Genomic DNA, 22930 nt, shown 5'->3' on the forward strand with positions numbered 1-22930 from the left:
GTAACTCTTGCTTCAAAAATTATCAGAGGGTGAAGGATTTTGCCCTTGGATTCTACTGCTCCAGGGCAAGTTAAGTAGTTAGTTCCCTGCTGTGGGGCTTTAAAATCTCTTTTTTTACTGTTCACAAACTTACACAGTCATTCAACAAAAGGCTTGGACCCCACCAATATATAAGAAGCAATCACAATTTTAAAAAACAAAAAAAAAGTGAAAAATTATAAAACAAAAGCAAAGTGAAAGAGGAAAAAACAACAAACAGCTCTCACTTTGTGCTTCAGACTGCCTTAGAGTAGGACTTAAGATCTATAGAAAAGTACAAAATTAAGTAGGAGTTGGTGATTGTCTTCAGTACTATCATTGTATGTGGTTTCATGACTGTATTTTTTGGTTGAAAATCCAGGTTGCCTTGGTTCTATACAGTGTGACCGTAGCAGTTCGGTAGCAGTGTCTTGAGTATTATTCGTGGTTGATTATTTGATAAGAAAGTAACTTCAACCTTCTTCTGTATTACAGCAAATTTCAGATGAAGGCATTGTGAAAATCTGTAGAGGATGCCATGGACTGCAGTCACTCTGTGTTTCAGGCTGTAGCAACCTGACAGATGCTTCTCTCACAGCACTTGGTCTGAACTGTCCAAGGCTGAAGTGAGTATGTCATGAGTGTGTGTTTTATGCCATGTTCTTACTGGACTGATCTAAGAAATTCACTTCTGAAAATAAGCTGTATTTGCAACCAGAACATTAATTTAGAAGTACATAAATTTGAGGACTGGTCCTCTGTAGCTTCATATTAATGTAGTTCACTGGATATCAGAAAAACAAGAGTTAATATATAGTAAATTTGACGTACTGGACCCAGCAGTTAAATTCTAAATGTTTTAGGTACTAATTACAAGCAAGAAAAAAGAAGATATAAAACCCATTACTATTTTAAAAAACTAAAAATATCTGTGATTATGTTGTGTCTTGTGATGTTTGGAATCTGATGTAGTTTTATACAGTCATTTGTCTTACAAAAAATAACTAAATCATATCTGATAATTGTATTTAAAGATTTTATTATAAAAGTGCTTTTCATATTCTCTGCAGTACAGCCTGGTGTTCTTACAAACTCTGAAATAAAGTGCGCTTATGTCTTTGCAAGCATTGACGACTGATATTTATGAGAGATGTGTTGAACAATAGGGGCTTATCAGTTAAAAATAATATATATTTCCACAATTCATGTAATTTGTGCAAACATATATACTATGGTAGGCTTTAAAACCAAAGCTCAGTTATGGAGAGCAGCTCTGTGGTTATGGAGACATATTTTAGAGATAGGTAATACTTCTGATTTTAATGTACAGTAATTTCACGATTATAAGCCACACCATTTTGACTAAAATTTTGGTCCCAACCTGGAAGTGCAGCTTACACTTAAGAGTGGCCTATATATGAGCAAAGTTCGGAAATTTCCCAACCCGGAAGTGCAAGCTGCGGTGCTAAGCCAAGCTTGCGAATTGAGCACCTGCCAGTAAAACCTGTGATTGCGCGATTGGTACAAATTGGTTACTCTGTTGCGTGGCGGGTGGAGGCAGGCTCCCGCCGTGGGAAGGTGGGGGGCTCCGTGCCGCCTGCCCCGCGGGGGCGGGGAGGTGGGGGGCTCCGTGCTGCTGGCCCTGTGGCACGGGGGGAAGGCGACAGGCTTTGTGCGAGTGGAGCTCACGAATTGAGCACCTGCCAGTAAAACCTGCAATTGTGTGATCGTTGCAAATTAGTTACTTTGCTGCGAACGAAAGTGTGACTTACAATCCGGTGCGGCTTATATATGTACAAAGAACGAGAAGTTGCCGACACCCAGACATGCGGTTACAATCAGGTGCGGCTTATAATTGTGAAATTACTGTAAATTAAATAAGAAGAGAAACTTTTTGGATAACAGATGGCCATTTATGACAGGAACATACAGGAGTCAGAACTTGTTATCCTTAAATCAGAGGTAGTGGAGGAATGAGTAGTCTGTCAAAATTAGGGGATGCTGCATTCAAATGCCAGTATGCCATGTGCTGACACACAATGTTCTTTTAGCTGAATGGGTGAAAAAGAGCTTTTGTGACTGTAGAAAACCTGTCCTTAAGACAATTAAAGCCTGATAGTCCCCTTTATTTCCCTGTTAATGTTTATTAGGAGCTTAGGAGCCTTTTGGCATACTTACTGGTGTTCTCCAGAAAGCTGTGCTGTTACTACTGGTCTTTTTCCACCATTTCTCTCATTTTCTCAATTAGCATCTTAGATGGGAAATAAAAGGAGGTCTAAACTGCTGATAATTGTGCAGTTCTTTCCAAGGGCAGTACTTGTCAGCCACAAGGGGGAAGGCATCCGCCACTCTCCTGTAATGAATGACAGCACAAGGGGAAGATAATCACCCTTTGTAGTGATAACTGCTGAGGATTACTGCATGTTGGAGGGATACAGCTGGTTACAGCTAGACTTTTGGGATCATGGATGGAAAGTACAGTAATTTCACGAGTATAAGGCGCACTGGAGAATAAGCCATACTTCTGGATGTCGGCAACTTTTCGTTCTTTGTCCATATATAAGCCGGACCAGCGTATAAGCTGCACTTTTTTTTGCAGTGAGGATCCGCGCGCAACAAAGTAATGAATTAGTAACAGAATTGCATGATCACGGGGTTTACTGGCTCCGCTCGGGGTCGTGCGGGCTCAGCTCAGCGCTGCCTTGCTGCCAGGGCTGGGCAGCTGCCGCTCAGTGCTGCCCCGCCGCCGGGGCCGTGCAGCTTGGCTTGGCACTGCCCTGCTGCCGCTGGGGCCGTGTGAGCTCGACTCGGCACTGCCTCGCCACTGCTGTGGATCAGTACCACTGCCCCACCACCGCTGGGGAGTGGTCCCACTACCCCGCCACCGGGGCCGGGCAGGCTCTGGCTCGGCTCGGGGCTGCTGTGGGCTTGCACTTCTGGGTTGGCAAATTTCGCAACTTTGTCCATATATTGGCCACTCCGGAGTATAAACCGTACTTCTGGGTTCGGACCAAAATTTTAGTCAAAAGGGTGCGGCTTATACTCATGAAATTGCTGTACTTGATAAAAATTATGTTGGAAATCAAAGGGAAATGTTAATTCCACACTTGTTCTGTACCTTCTGAATATTTCAGTGTTGAGTGTGAAAGAAAATTCTGCTACCTCTGTTGGGTTTGCTGGCCCTATTAGGAAATTTTTGAGTATTTTCTATGCTGTGCTACTGTCCCTTCAGGATCTTGAATGTCTTGCTATTCTGCTTTCCATGATACTGCTGCATTTCCCTGTCACAAATATCTTCTTGGACAAAAACTTAGGTCAAGTTTTCAGCAGACCCATCAGCTATATTTCTTATCTCACATCAATGTACAGATGTCTTGTCATCCCCCTTTATATTTACTCTTTCTGGTGCTTGATACCTTCTCTTTGTTTTTTCTTTATCAACGCTTTTTAAAGTAAAATACTTAGAAGTATTTTTAGCAAGGCTTGTCAAGAAAGGCACCTGTGAACCATTAATGTCTTTGTCTGGGTGGGGCTCTGAACGTTAGGATTCCTTTTAGCTCTATTGGCTGCTAATTCCACAGGAGTAGGGAAGTGCTGAGTGCAGAGACATTCCAGGTATGCCCAAAAAGCAGCTGTAGGCAATGAAAGCAACTTTGAGTCTGTCTCAGAGAACATTTCTTCGTAAGAGTGGAGAATCTGCTTTGGATATCATTTTGCCTCATCAATTTCTATGTTAGATACTTTTTCACAAATCACTGGGTGGGAACTTCATGTCAGCTGTAACTAGAAAAATGAAGAGCCCTTTGTATTTAAGCACCATCACTAAAACAAAAGCAAAAATTATTTCCATGCTGCCCAGTGCCTGCCCACCTGTTTTTTCATTCTGGGGTCTGATTGATGCAGCATGTGTGTATACAGCTTGTTCCTCTTTCTCCTGCCCTGTCTACACACCCCATTTCAGGAAAGCTAGAGCTGCTTATCTTTTGTTTTCTTATTCCTGTTTCTATAGTTGTCTTTTCAACTGGATGTTCAGGAAGTAGCATCCTCACTACTTTGGATGTCACTGCAGATATCGTTCCCTCTCCACCCCCCTTTAAAGTCAGTCATGTAATAATAAGGGCTGCATAGCAAGTAATTGATGAAAGGAGTTAGAAGGGTGACAAATCTGACCTGAATCCTGGGGGGTTTTTGTAGTGTTGGTGTTTTTCCTCTTCTAGTTGGTATCACAGGCAATTTTCAGAGTACAGTAATTTCATGACTATAAGGCACACCCTTTTGACTAAAATTTTCCCCCGAACCCGGAAGTGCGCCTTATAGTCTGGTGCGCCTTATATAATGGACAAAGTTGCGAAATTTGCCAAACCGGAAGTGTGAGCCGCAATTGGGGGGGCAGTGCCGCGGGAGCGCCGAGTCACAAGAGGGGGACGGGAGCGGGCGGCCACGTCCGGCAGGAGCTGTGTGGGGAGGGAGGGAGCTACCCCCTGCCCTGGTCCGGGTGCAGGCGGAACAAGAAGCCGGATGGTGCGGCCCCGGGCGTGGGGGTGGGGGGAACGAGAAGCTGAGTGGTACCGGCCCCGAGCCGGGGGGAACGAGAAGTGCGAGCCCGCAACAGCCGAGGAGAGCCCCCTCAGTGGCGGCATCGGGGCAGCGGTGGTGTGGCGCGAACCCGCTGGCATCGAGGCAGCGGCGGTGCAGCCCGGGCGGCTGCGGGAAAGCACCGCAGTGGTGCAGCCCAGGTGGCTGGGGGAAAGCCGCCGGCATTGGGGCAGCGGCCCCGCGGGGGAAAAGCCCAGGGGGGCGCAGGCTTCCCAGAGTGGCACGCAGCTCCCGGAGCACCAGGGGAACACGGGGCTCCCGGAGATGCACGGGGTTGCCAGAGCACTGGGGCGGCACAGGGAGGGAGGGAGAAGGCTGCCGCAGAAACCGTGAGCTGCAGCAGCCCCAAGCCCCGCCTTGCCAACCAGCGCGGGGGGCGGGCGGGAGTGCTGGGCCCCACACACAGGGAGGGCGCTTGGGGCTGCGTTTAAAGGCTATGCCAATCTGTGAAAAATGTTTGCAAATTGAGCACCTACCAGTAAACTCCACGATCGCGGGATTCCGTTACTAATTAGTTACTTTGTTGCACTCTGCATGGATCTTTGCAGCAAAAAAAAAAGTGCGCGTTATAGTCCGGTGCGCCTTATATGATCTACAAAATTGCGAAATTTACTGACTACCAGAGGTACACCTTATAATCCTGTGCGCCTTATGGTCGTGAAATTACTGTAGCTAAGAGTATTTATTTTATGATAGGCTTCTAACTGCCCTTGATGGTAGGGCACGGAATTTCTGAATATGAGTCTGTAAAGTAAGTCCCAGAAATATTGGAACCATCCATTTGGGTAGAGGTGCTTGTCTTGTACTTGGCTTGAGTTTCCCTCCTACTTCTGAACCTTGTTGAAGACTGGAACTCTGAAAGTGGCTTTTCAAGCCTGTGGGGTTGCTCAGCTCTTAACTTGGCTGCCCTCTTGCTTTTGGCTTGGAAGAGACTGATCCAGCAAAGTCATACTCAGACCCCACATCCTGTACTTTGGTGGGGTTATAATTTGTTCATGCAAAAGCAAAGGCCCAGTATGGCTTTTTCCTTTGCACTTTCTCTCTAGAGAGAGAGTGTTCTAATGACCTCCTAAACCAGTGCAAAGATCTGGAGCCTCTCAGTATTGTCACAAAGAATTCTTTTGTCCCTCTATCCCTGCCTCCTCTCTGCCAGTCCTGGTATAGAAGCATAGTTTCTGTGGTAAGTTGCACTTAGTTTGTGCTGCTCATCCTATGGTACTGTGGTTTCCCCTTATTCATCTTGATATTCACTCCATCTGCAAAGGAAAGTGTTTATAAAAAAACCAAAGATAACAAATTACAGTAATTTCACGACCATAAGGCGCACCGGATTATAAGGCGCACCTCTGGGAGTCAGCAAATTTGTACATTATATAAGGCACACTGGACTATAAGGTGCACTTTTTTTTTGCGGTGAAGATCCATGCCGCGTGCAACAAAGTAACGAATTAGTAACAGAATCCCGCGATCGTGGAGTTTACTGGCATGTGCTCAATTTGCAAACATTTTTCACAGATTGGCGTAGCCTTTAAACACAACCCCAAGCGCCGTCCCCGTGTGCGGGCCCCGGCACTCCCGCCTGGTGCCGGCTGGCGAGGTGGGGCTCAGGACTGCCGTGGCTCGGGGCTGCCACGGCTCTCAGTGGTTTGGGGCTGCTATGGTGCTGGGTTGGCTCAGGGTGACCGCGACTTGCGGCTTCTGTGGCAACCCACTCCCTCCCTCCCCGCGCCGCCCCGGCGCTCCGGGAGCCCCACACTCCCCAGGCGCTCCAGGAGCCACGTGCTGCTCTGGGAACCCCACGCCCCCCAGGCATTTCCCCCGCACCGGCGCAGCCCCGATGCTGGCAGGCTCACCCTGCACTGGCGCAGCTCTGATGCTGGCAGGCTCCTGGAACGCCGGTGCAGCCCTGATGCTGGAGGACTCCTGGAGCGCCAGCGCTGCCCTGATGCCGGTAGCTTTTCCCCCCATGCCCGTGCTGTGCCACCGGTCTTTCCCCCCCACACCCGGGCTGCTCGTTGCCGCCAGCTTTCCCTCCACGCCAGCGCTGCCCCGATGCCGGCGGGCTCACCCCGACCCGGCGCTTCCCTGATGCCACCGCCGGGAGGGCTCTGCCCGGCTCGGGACTGTTGCCCGCTCGCACTTCCGGGTTTGCAAACTTACGAACTTTGTCCACATATAAGGCGCACCAGACTATAAGGCGCACTTCTGGGTTCGGACCAAAATTTTAGTCAAAAGGGTGCGCCTCATAGTCGTGAAATTACTGTATTAGTGGGATGGAGGCCTGTTGTGCATACTAGTGGTACAATTTGGGGCAGTTGACTTTTGGGGGGGGAGTGGGGGTTTGTCAGTGCTGCTTCCCAGTGCCTCTTGGAAGTGTGTTTGGGTTGTTACCAAAACACTGTCATTTTCTTTAAGGTTGTGTTGATCTTACCATGGGCTTGGAGATTTTTAGCTCCTTGCTTTCTGGTAAATTGCTTCACTGTGCTTCATGCAGAGTCTCTAAGAGGATTTCTAGTAAGCATTTTCTCAGTTTTGTGGCTAGCCAGCAGCCTGTGTTTAGATGACAGGTTTTAGATGCAGGCTTCATCTGCATTTTCCTTAATTCAGGGTTTAATTTCCCGTGTCTTTCCTCAGATAACACATGAGAAAACTTGGTTACTATGTTTTTAGTGAAACAAGAGGTTAAAATTACTCTAATTGTGTATAATTTTTTACACTAAATTTTCTGTGACTGTCAGAATCTTCTGATAAACTGGATTAAAAGTCTGCTTTTTAATTTCAAATCACAGTGAAAAACAGGGGGGGAGGGGTGTATATTTGTATATGTCCTGGTTTGAAAGACAGGTAGTTGCCAAGAGAGGCAGGAGCTCCTCCCTGAGATTGAGAGTGCAGACCCCCCCTCCCTCCAAATTATTATAATTTTGGAATCAGGGACTCTCAGGCAAAGATCTGGGGATAGTAATAACAGTTCATAGATATAAAACAAGGCAAACAAAACAGCAACAGCTAAGAATTTAACAATAAACAGAACAGGAACCCAGTGACAGTTCTTTTATTTTGGTTGTGGACACCTTTCGCCTGTGGTGCAGTTACCGCCTCAGCTCACAGGCAGCACCGGCCAACTCCCAGTGAGCAGGGGGAGGTGTGGTGATCCCATGTGGCTGGAGGGGCATTGGGGTGATGGCGGCTGTGTACCGAATGGGAAGGATGGAGGAGAGACGCTGCTCACGGATCTCAGGGCAGTGTCGGTGCTGGTGCTCCAACAGGATGCGTGGAGGTGGGAGGTGGGAAGGTATGGTTGGTGGTGTCTGAGGAACTCGAGATGACCACCTAGGTATGTTAAGAGTCTCTGTGTCCCAGCCCGAGCACCGGAGAAAGAGTCAGGAGTCGTCTTCTGTGGTTTATTTTATCTAATCTAAGAAGTTCTTTCCCTCTCTAGCCAAGGTCAGCTCAACAGGTCAGTCCCAGGCACACTGCCCGCCTTCAGGGTGGTATTATCTTTTTTTACTGTGAACTACGTAAACATTATTTACAATTATCTTCCAATACCTATCACTTATATTGTACATCTGGTTCTACTCTAAACCAATCTAAAAGTGCCAACATCACCTAAAAGATGGATGCTAAGGAGGAGGAGAAAGAAGGACAGAACACGCCCAGGTTTCTCCATCTTGACCCTAGACCCCTATTCTAAAAAGTCTTAAAAATCTACTTTTTCACCTTGTGATAAACTAACTTATACTCTACTTATTTTTTGTGGCTTGTAACTCTTCATACAAATGTAATTTTTCCCAGGGGCTAAAATCAAAGGCACAGGGGTCTTGGGCTCTGTGCCAAGGCTTCTGAGGCCCCTGCCAGGGTCTCAAGCCATCCGAGGCATCCAGAGGGATGTCCTGGGTTCCCACAGGAGGACATCTGGGCACGGGGTTGTGGGGTCCCCCAGCCGAAGAAGGCAGCTCCCGGTGTTGGTATGTCAGGGTGAGGTTTTCCAGCGACCGTCCTTCTCCAAGCCAAATGAGTGAGAGAGAGCACAGCTACCCCTACCTCCCTTACCCGCTCCTCCCTCCCCTCGTCTTGCGATATTCTCCCCCCACCCCCCCCCTTGTCACTAGGAATCCATGCTAGGGTGTAGCCAACAAGTTTTCTTAGCATCCCAATGGGGAAAATTCCACAGATAAAAGGGAAAATCCAACCCCCAACTGTATATATACACACACATACTTTTGCTATTGATAACTTTTATGTTGCAGAAGATAGATTTGTGTCTCATATGCATTTGCTTTTCTCTATGTTAGTATTTTCTTTAACATTTAAAATTTTTCCAGGATTTTGGAAGCTGCAAGATGTTCACATCTCACAGATGCTGGGTTTACCCTTCTCGCACGGGTAAGGGTCATTTCAGGAGTTACAGCTTGCCCGGTTTCATTGCTGCCAAGCAGCTGTGAATTGATGTAGTTCTGCTAGGAAGCAATATGAGAAGAGGAGAATAAAAGTAGAAAGAAGGCAGAAGCCAGTGGAGGAGGGCACTAAAAAGCTATTTTATTTCTGGATTATACTTAGATCTGCAATTTGATCTAATTTGCCATCTATCATTGCATTTTTCACTTTTTTCCTCTCTTTTTCCATTTGTTTCAATTGTTTCAATCAATTCAATACACTTAACGTAATTCTAAACTCGTGTTATGTATTCTAGCCAAATTTCCCTTATATTGATGGCACAAGCCTTTGTGATATTTACATCAAAAAATCAACATGTAATAGATTGTTCTGAAGAGAACTTTATATTACCGAACACTTATACATTATACATTATAAACTATAAGCACTTGTGCCCTGGTTCATGCTGTAAATATGTACAGTAACATATTGGTGGTGTCAAATGCTTCATGTTAGATCTGTGTGCTTTCTGGTTAGGAAATCTGAACACAAAAATTATATTCTGTAAATGGGATTTATGCTGCTGATATTTCATGTGAATGAAAATGGTGGGGGTTTTTTGTAGCCACAGTGGTTAAACAGAGTGATTTTCCGATTGTCCAGCACCACATCCTCAAGCCTGTTCTTAAATCTTTTTTTCTGTTCCTGGAAAAAAACAGTTTGGGAATTGAGCCAAGTGTTGACACTGTGTGGTCTGCTGCAATGTCAGAAGGTTACATCTTTTTCTTGAAATTAGTCATGATCAGATACTAAAAGCACTTCTGAAAGCTTGCTGGAGGTCTCTCAGAATGTTGCTCTGAGAAAATTGCTTGTGTAGGTGTGATATACAGCTTCCTTCTGCCCTTAAAGTAGGACCCTATTTTAGTATTTTTTGCATTCATTGGCAAAGCAGTTTGGTTTTAACGCTTCTTTCTAACATATGATGATGAAGAGAAATGTGCCATGGGCTTAAGTGTATTCCAGATGAGTTAGGTACAGCTGATAAATGCAGAAATTGAATTTGTGTATGTGCAGATGAGTTGGCTTTAGTGCACATGCTGTAAATACCATGAGTTTGGAGCGTGGGGGGAAGGGAAGCAGGGCTGCTGAGCACTGGTATGTTTTGTTCAAACCTTACAGGACAAGGAGGAGACATTTCACTTTGAGAAAGACTGAAATTTAGATGTTTCAGAGGGAGGTAGGGTTTTGCTTGTTAATTCGTCTGTTTATTTCTTTTAACAGTTTTTTTTGTCTTTTGATGGTGATCAAATATTTGAAGGGATTGAGATCACAGTTTCCTCTTGCAAACTGTGCTGTCCCATATTATAAGCCCTGTGCATGATTTTATGTTGTTTTATTTAATTTTTTTGTTTATCTGCTCATTTTTTGTTTATTGTAGAATTGCCATGAGCTGGAGAAGATGGACTTGGAAGAGTGTGTTTTGGTGAGATTTAATATGAACAGGAATATTGAATGTCCAGTAAGAATGCAATACATTAACACCTTCATCTAGATGTTCTTTGGTTTTTATAAATAGTGTTGTGTTTATCGTAGGAAATAAAAATAATTATTGGGAAATTCTATATAGGGAAATACTTGGAGAGTAACAGGTGATGGGTTGTTTTGCAGAAATAACAGAACCCTCATCTGATAGAGAAAGAGATACCTTATTTGAGGGTTGTCTTTCCTGCTGTCTGTTGCTTATGGCTGATGTTTGGTTTCTTTTATTCCCAGATAACAGACAGCACATTGATACAACTTTCCATACACTGTCCTAAGCTGCAAGCATTGGTAAGTGTAACTCCTGGTCTGTGGCCTGTGATGCTTCCCCCAAAGGACCCACACAGAAAACTCCTGCAGTACAAACCCAGGCTGTTCACTCTGTGTCTAGAAATAATTCCTGATGTACAGTGACACTGTGCAAAATATGTGCAAGTTTCCTAAGTATTCTAGAAACTGGACATTACAGTAATTTCATGACCATAAGGTGCACAGGACTATAAGGCGCACCCCCAGGGAGTCGGCAAATTTCACAACTTTGTAGATCATATAAAGCGCACCGGACTATAAGGCGCGCTTTTTTTTTGCTGTGAAGATCCGCGCCGAGCGCAACAAAGTAACTAATTAGTAACGGAATCCCGTGATCGTGGAGTTTACTGGCATGTGCTCAAATTGGAAACATTTTAGCAGATTGGTGTAGCCTTTAAACGCAGCCCCAAGCGCCCTCCCTGTGTGCGGGGCCCGGTACTCCCGCCCGCCCCTGGCTGACGAGGCGGGGCTCGGGGCGGCTGCGGCTCGTGGTTGCCACAGTTTGGGGCAGCCACGGCTCACACCTCGGGGTTGCTGCGGTTCAGGACAGCTCGGGAACGTCCGCAGCTCGGGGTGGCGTGGCGCTGCCCACTCCCTCTCTCCCTGTGTGGCTCCTGCTGGCCGGGCGCTGCCCACCCCCTCTCTCCCTGTGCGGCTGCTGCTGGCCAGGGGCTGGGCGCTGCCTCTCAGCCCACACGGCTGGCGGGGGCTGGGATGGTGGGCTGGGCAGTGCCTCTCAGCCTGCGTGGCTGGCAGGAGCTGGGACAAGGGGCTGGGTGGTCCCTCTCAGCCTGCGCGGCCGCCACTGGCCAGGGGCTGCCCACTCCTGCCCCCCCTCTCGGCTGGGCTCACAGCTCACACTTTTTTTTTGCAGTGAGGAGCTGAGCCGCATGCAACAAAGTAACAAATTACTGGCAGTTTGCAAACATTTTTCACAGACTGGCATAGCCTTTAAATGCAGCCCCAGGTGCCCTCCCCGTGCCCTCCCTCCCTGCGCAGCTCCTGCTGGCCGTGGCTGCCCGCTCGCGCCCCACATTGCGACTCGACGCTCCCGTGGCACTGCACCCCCATTGTGGCTCACACTTCTGGGTTTGTGAATTTCACAACTTTGTCCATTATATAAGGCGCACTTCCGGGTTTGGGGGAAAATTTTAGTCAAAAGGGTGCACCTTATAGTCGTGAAATTACTGTACTCCTAAAATATTTACATGCATTGTGTGATTAAAAACATTTTACCAAATCAGTGAGTAATAACCTAAAAGAAAGCTTTTGTTTTATGGTTAGCATTCTTCATATTTGATTCCTTACATATTTGATTCAGCTTAAAGCACTTAAATCCTTTATGGATATTCTCAAGTGTTCAGTGGTTTTCTTAGGGAGTATGACACTTCACATCAAATATTGAATAAACAAAACCACCCAGAGAAGATAAACATAATCACTCTGTAAGCAGTTTTGCATGCAAGCACTTTTTTCTAAGGATTACATTTACATAATAAATTATGGAAGGTTTTCTTGGACTTGACTTTTGAACATAATTGGAGAGGATTGAGAGTGGGCTACCCTGCTTACTGGATTTCAAAGAACTGTTTTCTAGGGAGGGGTGGTTTAGATCTTTCAGATCATCAAAACCAATTTGAGGTAATGTAAATTTGTCTATTCTTCAATCAAGATACTTGAAAATTGCCAGATTCTTCTTACAGTAGGAGCTTCTGTATTTCAGGCCAGTTGTCCTTTAGTGTAGATTTGTTATAACTACTTAGATCTATGTGAGAGAACATATAATATATGTAATCTGTTCTATATAATCTGTTTTTAAATGGGATTAAAGGAAGATGTTCTGTGTCCTTAATTAAACTGTGTTATGATTAGTGTTACTCAGTGTTACCAAGGTAGGAACATGAGGAAAGATGGCTTTTAAAAGGAGCTTGGGTTGGACTCAATGATCTTGAAGGTCTCTGCCAACCTAGTGATTCTTGTTCACTATTTTATATTGTTTTTAAAATTTTTCTTTGTCAACTGTCCAGCTTCATTTCTGAACCATCATTCTTGATGTTAAACCAAATGAGTTGTCAGGAGATGTGGAGCCATTTATATGGGACACATTTTTGTATTGTAATCCCAGTTGCAGCCATTTCTTGCAAGAGATCTTTTGTATCAGTTCTGTCAGTGCTTCTACAGAGATACCATAAAATGTCATAAATCCCAAACATTTTTTTCTAAGCCTGGTCCTCTTTGTTGGCTTTTGTGTGTTTGCCCATAGACAGGGAAGTGTGGCATTGGTAAAACATCACAGCTTTTCTAAGGGAACCAGAAAACTTGATTTCTTTAGTCTACATCTTTATCTACATCTACATCTACATCTACATCTACATCTACATCTACATCTACATCTACATCTACATCATCTATATCTGTATCATCTATATCTATGTATTTATATAATCTGTGGGTAGGAAAGATACATACTCAGAGATTGTGTGAACAACGGTGGCTGAGAAGGACAGGAAAAAACAAGACAGGCAGGTGCCAAATATAGTGCATGAACTAATCTTGGTGCTTCCAATGTCCTCTAAACTCTTAAGTGTATTTGCAGTTAGAAAAAACATTTTGGAGTTGCAGAGATCAACTTTGGATTTGCTTTTGTCATGTTTGGTGACTCGGTAGATGGTGGAAATAGGCAAATCTTCAGTATCAGAGTGCTTTATTGCCTAATGTACTTAAGAAGTAATTTCTGATTAAAGTATTTAATTTTACATTTAAATTAGTAGACAAACAGTGAAATACTCATAATAGTACTGAAGATAAGAAGACAATTAAATTCTACATATCATGTGAAGTTCTCATAGTATGTCATGCCATACTTGATTTATGCACAGCATTTAGTATGTATTAACAACAACAAAAAAACTGACCATGTATCTTTGTTCTTAAGATTTCAAGCAATTGTCTTCGTAAAATTCCACATTTTTAATGCTTTTCAGCAGGCTTAGGTGCTTCTATAGTCCAAGGCTCACCCTGCACCCTGGTAACTGTAGCAGGGCAAGTCTGGTACCAGATCATGAACAAGGGTAAAGGATACAAAGAGACTCTTTCCTCCCATGGGGTTCCTTGGTTTATTTCTTCATGGCATCCAGGGGGCAAAAGAGGAAGTTTCCCAAGGACAGAGGTCTTTTCTAGGGTCAGGAAGGCGAGGGGGAAATTGGCATCCTGCCAATAGGGTGAAGCAGAGGAGATAGGGTGAGTCCATAGGTATTACAGGGGTCAAGAGTCAAGGGACATACCTTTCTTAATATATCTTAGATAGTGGGTATAATATGATAGTGGGTTTAATATGAAGTGTGTATAATTTGGCACATTTGCTGTGCAAAGTTCTACAAACTCAGGTGTACATCCTGTATTGTCCTTGCAGTACCAAATACCATGTCCCAGGAAAGCTGATTTTATAAGCTGCTTACTTCCTGGGTTGGAATACTCCTAATTAGCCAACAGCTTCACAGAACCTCCTGTCCTTCCTTGGAATAGCAGGTCTGTTATGAATGTTGGTGTACCCTGCAGCTGATGATTGTTCCCAGGCTCTGAGCCAAACCAAGGGCTCAAGAGCACGTACACAGAGAAAGGAGATACAGGAGAGAAAGCTGACGTGTTTGAAGACTTGAGAGACTGCCTGAATGGGTGTCAGGAGTTAAAACACTGTTGGTAAGAGCAAGCACTTAATTTCTGCTGTCTTTTGGAGACAGTTTGCCCTCATGATGTTGCTGGCTGCTCGCACTTGGTATGTAAAATTGGACCAGCTGGCCCTAAAGGGAAACTGCCGAGGCAGCTCCTGTCAGACTCCAGGGGAGATGGAGACCTGTCTCTCCTAGCCTTTCTTGGGTTCCCTGTTCATTCTGCAGGGCAAAGACGAGAAAAGTTGAGGGCAAATTGTTTCAAAGAGCAGGACAGACCCCATGTGTCTGGTTGCAGAAAGCTCATGACTGTAGCTGAGGTGAAGTAAGGTTGGAAGTCTCCAGGTTGCTCTGTCAAGCTGGAATGAAAAGATGTGGTGTATCCAGAAAAGAAAAGGTTATATGTTAGAGTTGGGGGCTTGGCAGGAGGTCCTTTTGACCACTGCTATTTGCTTGCTCTGAATTAAAAAGTGCTTTTGGTCTGCTGCGAGTGTTTCTACATCAGTTGCTGTCTGGAAAAAATAACTTGGGGCAAGGAAATGCTACTTCAGAACCAGGCACTGTTAGATTTAGGTATGAGTATAGGCAAAACACAGGCCTGATCATAAAGTAAGATGCTAGCTCAGAGCCTGGGGAAAGAGGAGTAGAGTTCACAGGTCCTGCACATTTCACCGGGGAAGACTTGAGAGCATTCATTTCAGTGGTGACAAAGAGTGGTTTTTTAAGCTGCCTCTAAGGAATGTCTGTTTCCTGTTGTTGTCATCATCCGTGCTTCTCCAAAAGTCATGAATTCCCCAAAAAAATGAGGAGAGTGCTTTACGTGGTGCCACTGCCTGAGATGCAACATCATTTTCCATGTTCTTGAAATTCAAGGAACTAAAAAATATATGCTGAAGAGGAGCATATTTTTGTTTATTTTGCTTACTGTTGCAGAAAAGACTGCTCCTGCAGCTGTATGAGATGTTTATTGTTCCTTGTTTGTACAGCCTGGGGTTCATGGCTTGGTTTTTTTTTTTTAAATCATTATTTGGCAAATCAGTCCATTGTGATTGTTCTCTTTCTGTGTGGACCTGCACAGGCTTGGTTCTGGTATATGTGTAAGAACATGGCAGCTGTGAAACAGTAACCCCTGACTAGATAGTCCTCTATTCCCCTATGTTCTCAATCATAATTTAAAGTTGTTTCTGGCACAGTGCTCTTTGCACTGTGTGGGACAATTGGAAAAGAATTCCCACATTCATAGAGAGCAAAGGGGCCTGAGGGTTTTGCCAGTGATGTGTTTTGGGACTCAGCTTGTTTTGAAGCAAAGTTAAAATCAAGTATAGCCGTTTTGTTAAGTAAAGGAGTTTCTTTTTTCACTCTGCTGGATTTCAGCTGTTTAGCCACTGGACTGAAGGAGATTGAAGAGGACTTCTGGTGTCCAGAGGCTTGAATAACTTAGGACTGAGGGATATTGTTAATTGTTTGCCTCACTGTTTTAGAGCTTATCTCACTGTGAACTGATCACTGATGATGGGATTCTTCACCTGAGCAACAGCACATGTGGGCACGAGAGGCTGCAGGTGCTGGAGCTTGATAACTGTCTCCTCATCACGGATGTGACTCTGGAACACCTGGAGAACTGCCACAACCTGGAGAGAATTGAGCTGTACGACTGTCAGCAAGTCACACGAGCTGGAATCAAACGAATCAGAGTACGTGTTTCCTGCCTTGTTTCTGTGAAAAAGCCAGAGCTGTTGGTACGGCTTGAGATTGTAGGAGTCCTGCAGGTGACTCATGCAATCAAGGCTGGATAAACAGTCTGACTGTCCTTCTGTTAGGTCCCCATGTGTGTAACTTTCTTTATGAACAGCAATAATTGTCAGTTCTGACTCATGACATTTTGCTGTTGGAATGATGAACTAGTTTTCTTTCTGTATTTTTTTCAAATACAGGCCTCTGTTTTTAGAATGGTGTAGTGGCATGCTTTATCCTAAATATATTTATATATTTATATTTATATGTGTATATATCCTAAAATATATGTTAATACACAGAGCCAATAGCAAAACATCTGTGTGGATATTTCAGTTGGGGGGCTACAGGGGCCTCCAGCCCTGGAATCCAGCCCCAAATCTTTTCCCTGCATATCTCACCCATTAGGTCAGGGACCGCCTGCCTTGTGGGGGCAGTATTTTAGCCTTGAAGTTAAACTTGCCTGCAGCTCTGTATCCCAGATTGTGTCCAAACACTTTTGAAACTGGTAATCTCATGCCTGATAGGGACTCACATTGAGGGCAGAAGCACAATTCTGCTTCATGTTGCTTTCCAGGATGACAACAGTAGTGGGTATATGGGAGATGAGTTTTAGACAAGTTGTCCCTCAGTAGCCAGGGTCCATTCCTCTCACTCCTGTGGCAGAACATGTGCATTTCCTGATGCAGAGCTGACTGGGCTCATCAGTGCTTTCTTGGGGAACCAGGGCAAGTTGAGTGCCCAGACACTAGTGTGCCTTAGCTGGATGGATCAAGAGGAATTACATGTGAGGAGAAGACAGCTCAGCTGGTATCCACTCTATAGATGCTTTCTTTTTAGCTAATGTTAATGCGATAGTACTTGCTGTCACAACAGTTGAGGTGTGCTGCTTTTCTTTTCAGTTCTCTTCTTTCTCTCCCATTATAATGCAGCCTTTTCATCCACAGGCTCATCTACCTCATGTGAAAGTTCATGCTTACTTTGCTCCAGTAACACCCCCTCCATCGGTTGGAGGGAGTGGACAGCGCCTCTGCAGATGCTGTATTATCCTCTGACAGTGAATGCAGCCACACAGAAAATGTTGTTGTTGAAGAATGGGATGGCAATTTAGCAGCAGGAGTTGGTTTCCTGACAATTCCTAATGGTGGTGTTTGGTCATCCAGTTTTGTGACAAGAAAAGCATTTTCTGGTGTTTTTTTTTCCAGGTAAAAATCTTGATGTAATGTGCAGCTGTGGATTAAGTTGGTGATGCTTTGGTTTGTATTAGTAACTCCTTCCTTCTGTTGGCATGAGAACTGCGGTAGCGTGTCAATGGTGTGGGCATTGCAGCATAGAGCTATGTGGTGGAAGTTCACGGAACTTGGAAGTTAATTTGCATTTGTCAGCACTACTCGGTGTGAAGTTCTGCTGCAACATGGGGCTTAAGGCTGGCACATCAAGGAACTGAGCCTGCTGTTCTGTAATATACACCACAGATCAAGTATCAGGTTTAAGGACAAATCAGCTTTAGCAGATGTTGACCAAAAAATGCAAAGTGATTTTAAGCTCTTACAGTTAAACAGCAACTTGTTATTTTTCATTATTTAGCTTCATATTTAATTAAGTAACAGGACATAATAGGTAAGTCAAAAGGTAAGGTCATATCTGAAGATACCCATAGAACTAGAAATACTTCCCAAGTATTTTTTAGACTTGGTTCAGTTGAACTCTGCTCGCACAAAGTTTGGCTGACACACGTTCTGCCCAATGCCATTAGCCTTGAACGGGGTTCAGAAATCCACTGTGGTAGAGCCTGTGCATTCTGCTGTACCTGCTGCCCCAGCCATCAATGGTGCTTTTGCTAATGCCATCACCACATCCTCTGGGATCACCGTGGGGTGGAAGGAAAGGATGCAGCACTTCCAAGGAGGAAGGTTGTAGCACAAATGCTTTTCAGATGAATGGGAAACAGGTTCAGCTACAGAAAACAGGATGGAGCAAGGAATTCAGTTTGGCCCACCAATTTTAGGGACAAGCATATGGGCTCATCAGTCTGTAGGCAGAAGTTGAACCATACCAAACCTGTGGTCTTCAAATGTAGAAAGACAAACTCTTCACATTTTGTTAAGAAGCTGTCAACTTCTCAATGATAGTGATAAAAATCTGTGTATTAACTCTTAAGGCCATGCATTTTTCAGTGCTAGATGATTAGGTAAACTTTTTTTATATTAGGCAATTTAATTATCTGAGAGAAACTATTCGACAGTTCAGAATGCTTTTTTTTGTGTAAGTTTGACTGTGTGTTTTTCAAGACTTCAGGGCCTGTGTTTACTGAAAATTAAAAAGCAGTTGGAAAAGCTACTACTGGACAGTACTATCATTTCCCCCCTGCAAATTTTAAATGACTTCTAAAAAGGAGTGAGTGTGAGCATGAACTTCTGTGGCCTACAATGGCTGGGTTGTTTTCATAACTCACAGAGGAGGGGGACAGTAAATTAAGACCTCAGCTTTGGGGTTAAATTACACCTTGGACTACAGTACATGGATTTCTTTACTGCTACAAAGTAAGCCAATCTGGGCTTATTTTGCACTGTAATGGAGTGGCTATTACAATCATACTTAGAGTTCCATTCAGACACTGCTGATCTAATGAGAGTTTTAACCAGATTTTATTCTCAATTGTACCAGCGTAGTCATTGGTACCAGTATGTCAAGATATATTGCCTTTTGTTGGCTCATTTTTTTTAAAATCATAATGAACCTTGTAAGTCTACTAGAAGCAGAAGATCCATGTAAATGCACTGTGTGCAGGATATACTGCAGGGCTGGTTTACAGTAATTTCACGAATACAAGCCGCAGCAATTTGACAAAAATTTTGGTAGAAACCCGGAAGTGCAGCTAATACTCGGGGGCGGCTAATATGTGAATAATTTTTTGACATTTACAACCCCAGACGTGCCAGCCAGGGCACCGAGCCAATCACCTGCCAGTAAAAGCCGGCATTTCGCGTTTGTTACAAATTGTTACTCTGTTGCCCTGGCTCCCTGCAGGCAGCATGGGGGGCGGGGAGAGAGGCAGGAGAGCTCTCTTCTTCCCTCTCTGCCGCAGCACGGGGGAGAGACGGGGGGACCCCGCGCTGCCATTGCCGCAGCCCGGGGAGCCGGCGGAGGCCCTGTGCCACCATTGCTGCGGCGTGGGGGGGGGGGGGGGGGGGGGCCGCGCTGCCATTGCCGCAGCGTGGGGAGGAGGGGGGGGGCCCGTGCCACCATTGCCGCGGCTCGGGGAGGGGGGGCTCTGCCCCCGCCGCCGCCGCCACCGTGGCGGGAGCAGGGGTGCTCCGTGCCCGGCCGGCGCCGCGGCGTGAGCAGGGCCAGGGCGAGCGAACCCAGAGGCGGCGGCCAGCCCCAAGCGGCACCACTGACCTGGGCCACCTGGCCCCGTCAGCAGCCCCTAGCGGGCCAAGCCTGCACAGCCTTAGTTGAGCCAGTAAACCCCCCACCATGCCGCGGTTCTGTTAGTATTTGGCAACTTTGTTGCACGTGAGTCCTCGCTGCGAACAACAGAGCGGCTTATATTCAGGTGCGGCTTATTTATGGACAAAGAACGAAATATTTGCCAACACCCAGAGATGCGGCTTATACTCCGTGCACCTTGTATTCGTGAATTTACTGTACTTCCCTTCCTTACCTTGACCTACGATTCTTGCTAGGACAGGTCTTGCAATTAATCTGAATCTTAACAATGGACTGTCTCTAATGGAGGTATGGCGAAAAAAAAGTAAACAAAAAGAAAAGCACATTTACAAAATTATTGAAAAACATTTATTATACTTAAAATGTGTACATCTTATTAAAAAACAAAAGCCATTTGCTGGTGCCATAATTTAATTCCAATTTCAAGTGAGTTGGACAAACTACTGTACAACTTTCAATATTCTTTAAAATTAGATATTTGGATACTTTCCAATCAAGGATTTTTATAAAACATTTAGATTTGAATAGGGTGTAAGCTAAAAAGACACAATACCCAAAGATGAACAACTTATAGGCAGAAATGTTTTAAGTACATAAAGTTTTATGTTCAGTGCAGAAAAAAAAAACCCCAACCAAAAATAGGAAAAAACCTAGGTTTGATAAATTTAAATTTTCAAAATGCTACAGCTTTCAGAAGCATTTCTGCTAAGCACTTGAGCCAGTTTCGAGAGGGGAAATCAAAAAGTCAAAGTTGCTTTTTTATATGCTGTTGTATTGGTTTACATGGAACACCACAGCATAAAAAGCAAATTATTCCCAAACTTTTAAGCCAGAGATCAAGTGGGAACTTTCCAAAGGCATAGAATAACAGCTCTGAAACTGTCACCTAATACCTCTGGAAATACTCCCCTTTAAGTACCTAACCAATTAAAACTTAACATTAGCCTAGGAAATGCTGTGCCATGACTTTACAAGACACATCCAAAATACCAAGAAAGCACATTGCCTGTTTCAGAGAAAAGTAAATATTTGGTCATATGAAAGAGGCACTGTAACAGGTGTAGAGTGTGGATGGATGGAGGGTGCAAGAAGGTCAACTGAAAAGGTAAGAAGAGATTTGTCCACAAGAGAAGCTCCAGCAGGACATTCATCTGATGGGAAGGAGACTTACAGGGTGTGTTATTTAGTGTTTCTCAAGCAATTTATTCAATGCTGCTGAAAGCTATGACAGCCCTGTAGTGCCAGTGGGTCATGTTCCGTCATCAGCATAATTCCACTGAATACCCCACATCTCACTGCCAATATTTTTAAACCCACAATTTTACAAGCGAAGAGTTAAACTGCAGCAGTGCTCTGCAGAGAACCTAGGAAACTAAACATAAAGGATGCATAGGCAATTCTTTCCCATTAAATTCATTAAAGCAAAACACAATTACTTAGTACCCCATAGGATTTATATTAATCCCTCCAGTAAGGTACTATTGATAATGCAGTTTGCTGCATGCATATATTGCATCTGTCTGGGGCTTCTTAAAAACCCTGTTCTGGCATTTACACTTCTTACATACACTCTTATACACAATTTACACGGGAAGCTGTTTTGACAGCTTTACTCTCAAAGACCTGACAACCTGATCACTATCACCGTAACTACTCATCTCCACATAGATTATCATGTGCTCTGCTAACATCAAAAAATAAAAAAGGTACAAGCACATAATAGACAAACTGGCACAGAAAGGTAAATGCCCCAAAATAAGTTTACATTCATCTCCAACTGGATACAGATAATAGAAAAGCAGCACTGCTTTGCTTCTATAAACTGTATCTACTGGCCATAGTTTGCCTTATTTCAGTGAAGGGCAAGCACCTTTGCTTACATTGTCTTCCATGCCTGTACAGAACCTGTCATGGCATTGTATCTCTCACGAGGACACTTAGTTATTGCAGTGATAAGAAAGTTCACCTATCAAACAGCTCATTAGAAAGGTCATTTTGTTTTCAATATGAAACATCTTATACAAAGAAGTTAGATCCTAAGGTTTTGGATGATCTTCATAATCTTCAGGCAGGGCTTCATTCTGCGTTGGAATATCAGTCTAGCAAGTTATGATGTCACTTCAGAATTATATGGAAGCCTTCTCCATTTTCAGCTGAAAAAAAATGAAGGCAGTGTCTGTCTTTCTTGAACAGAATCACAGAAATTCAAGCCAATACATCAAAACACCCAAGTATGGACTTGGTTTTGAAAATCAGCTCATCTAGAACAAAAACTTAAAGGTTTCCTACTTGTGCTAGACAGAAATGTTATGATTAATGATTTGTAACTGGTCTTCAAAGAGGGACAGTTTCTGTAGGTAAAGTTTGCACAGAGTCAAACTTGTGCACTGATTAGAGCCATTTGCTGGCACCTTGTACCAGAAATAAACTGGAGTTCTAAAGAAGAGTGGGATTCAACAACAGCCTCCTGAAGATGACTATTAACTAGCACAGAAGGAACAGGATGTTATGCTCAGTTCTGCTGACTCTCAAGACTCAGTTAAGATTCAGTTTCTGAACTTCAGAGGTACTAATGCCAGAATTTAAAACTATTTTAACCTATTTTGAAACTTTACCATTCTCAACAATTATTAGCAGCATCACTGTCCAGAGATGACTGACTGAATTTTACATAAGGTTTGTTACTAAATCCTGCACTGGTTCTGAACAGAAAGCTTGGAGAAGAGCCTGAGATGCTACACAAAGGTTGAAATTTGGCTAGGAGAGGAAGAACTCTGAATACCTTCTGACACTGTGTATGTAAAAAATTTTATAGTTTTTAAAGAAGGCTCCTTGCTTTAATAAATAATTAAGTTTTAGACTGTCAGAAAAGACAACATACCTTTTATTGTTGTGAATAAAAAACAACTCTCATCTTGAAAGTTTTGAACCATCTACAAAAAAAAGTTTCAAAACCCTCTGAGTATAACCAGTGCAAAATACAAAACAAAAACAACTCTAAACAACCCTGATATTAAACACAGTCTTTTTTGAGCAATTGTGCATTTTTGGTTTTGCTTAGCAAGTGACAGGTACATACCAAATTTAAATCCATTACTATTAAAATACTGCTTTTTACTCTTGTGACAACCAGCTGGGAGCCTATTACTGCTGGCTGTGTTTTTGGAACTCAGAAGAGCAGACACTTGAACAAGCAGAGTTCAACAGTGTTTAAATGCTCCCTGCATTTGAGTGTG

At 44.1% G+C, this 22930-nt stretch overlaps 2 protein-coding genes across 7 annotated transcripts in view; one reads left to right on the plus strand and one right to left on the minus strand.

Moving 5' to 3' along the window:
* Positions 1-18581, plus strand: part of FBXL2 (F-box and leucine rich repeat protein 2) — a 67816-nt gene extending 49235 nt beyond the window's left edge. For all 3 annotated transcript variants that reach the window (XM_033054632.1, XM_033054643.1, XM_033054653.1), the window contains 6 exons: positions 514-644; positions 8940-9000; positions 10430-10474; positions 10765-10821; positions 15989-16201; positions 17189-18581. In XM_033054632.1, coding sequence (XP_032910523.1) covers positions 514-644; positions 8940-9000; positions 10430-10474; positions 10765-10821; positions 15989-16201; positions 17189-17296 — 615 coding nt within the window. In that variant the 3' untranslated portion in view covers positions 17297-18581. The remainder of the gene's footprint in view (positions 1-513; positions 645-8939; positions 9001-10429; positions 10475-10764; positions 10822-15988; positions 16202-17188) is intronic.
* Positions 18582-20019: 1438 nt separating this feature from the next.
* Positions 20020-22930, minus strand: part of UBP1 (upstream binding protein 1) — a 46354-nt gene continuing 43443 nt past the window's right edge. For all 4 annotated transcript variants that reach the window (XM_033076696.1, XM_033076687.1, XM_033076704.2 and 1 more), the window contains 2 exons: positions 22576-22627; positions 20020-21847 (listed from right to left, as the gene is read on the minus strand). In XM_033076696.1, the coding sequence (XP_032932587.1) occupies positions 21810-21847; positions 22576-22627 (90 nt within the window). In that variant the 3' untranslated portion in view covers positions 20020-21809. The remainder of the gene's footprint in view (positions 21848-22575; positions 22628-22930) is intronic.

This window comes from Catharus ustulatus, chromosome 1 (assembly GCF_009819885.2).
Source record: "Catharus ustulatus isolate bCatUst1 chromosome 1, bCatUst1.pri.v2, whole genome shotgun sequence".
Taxonomy (NCBI): domain Eukaryota; kingdom Metazoa; phylum Chordata; class Aves; order Passeriformes; family Turdidae; genus Catharus; species Catharus ustulatus.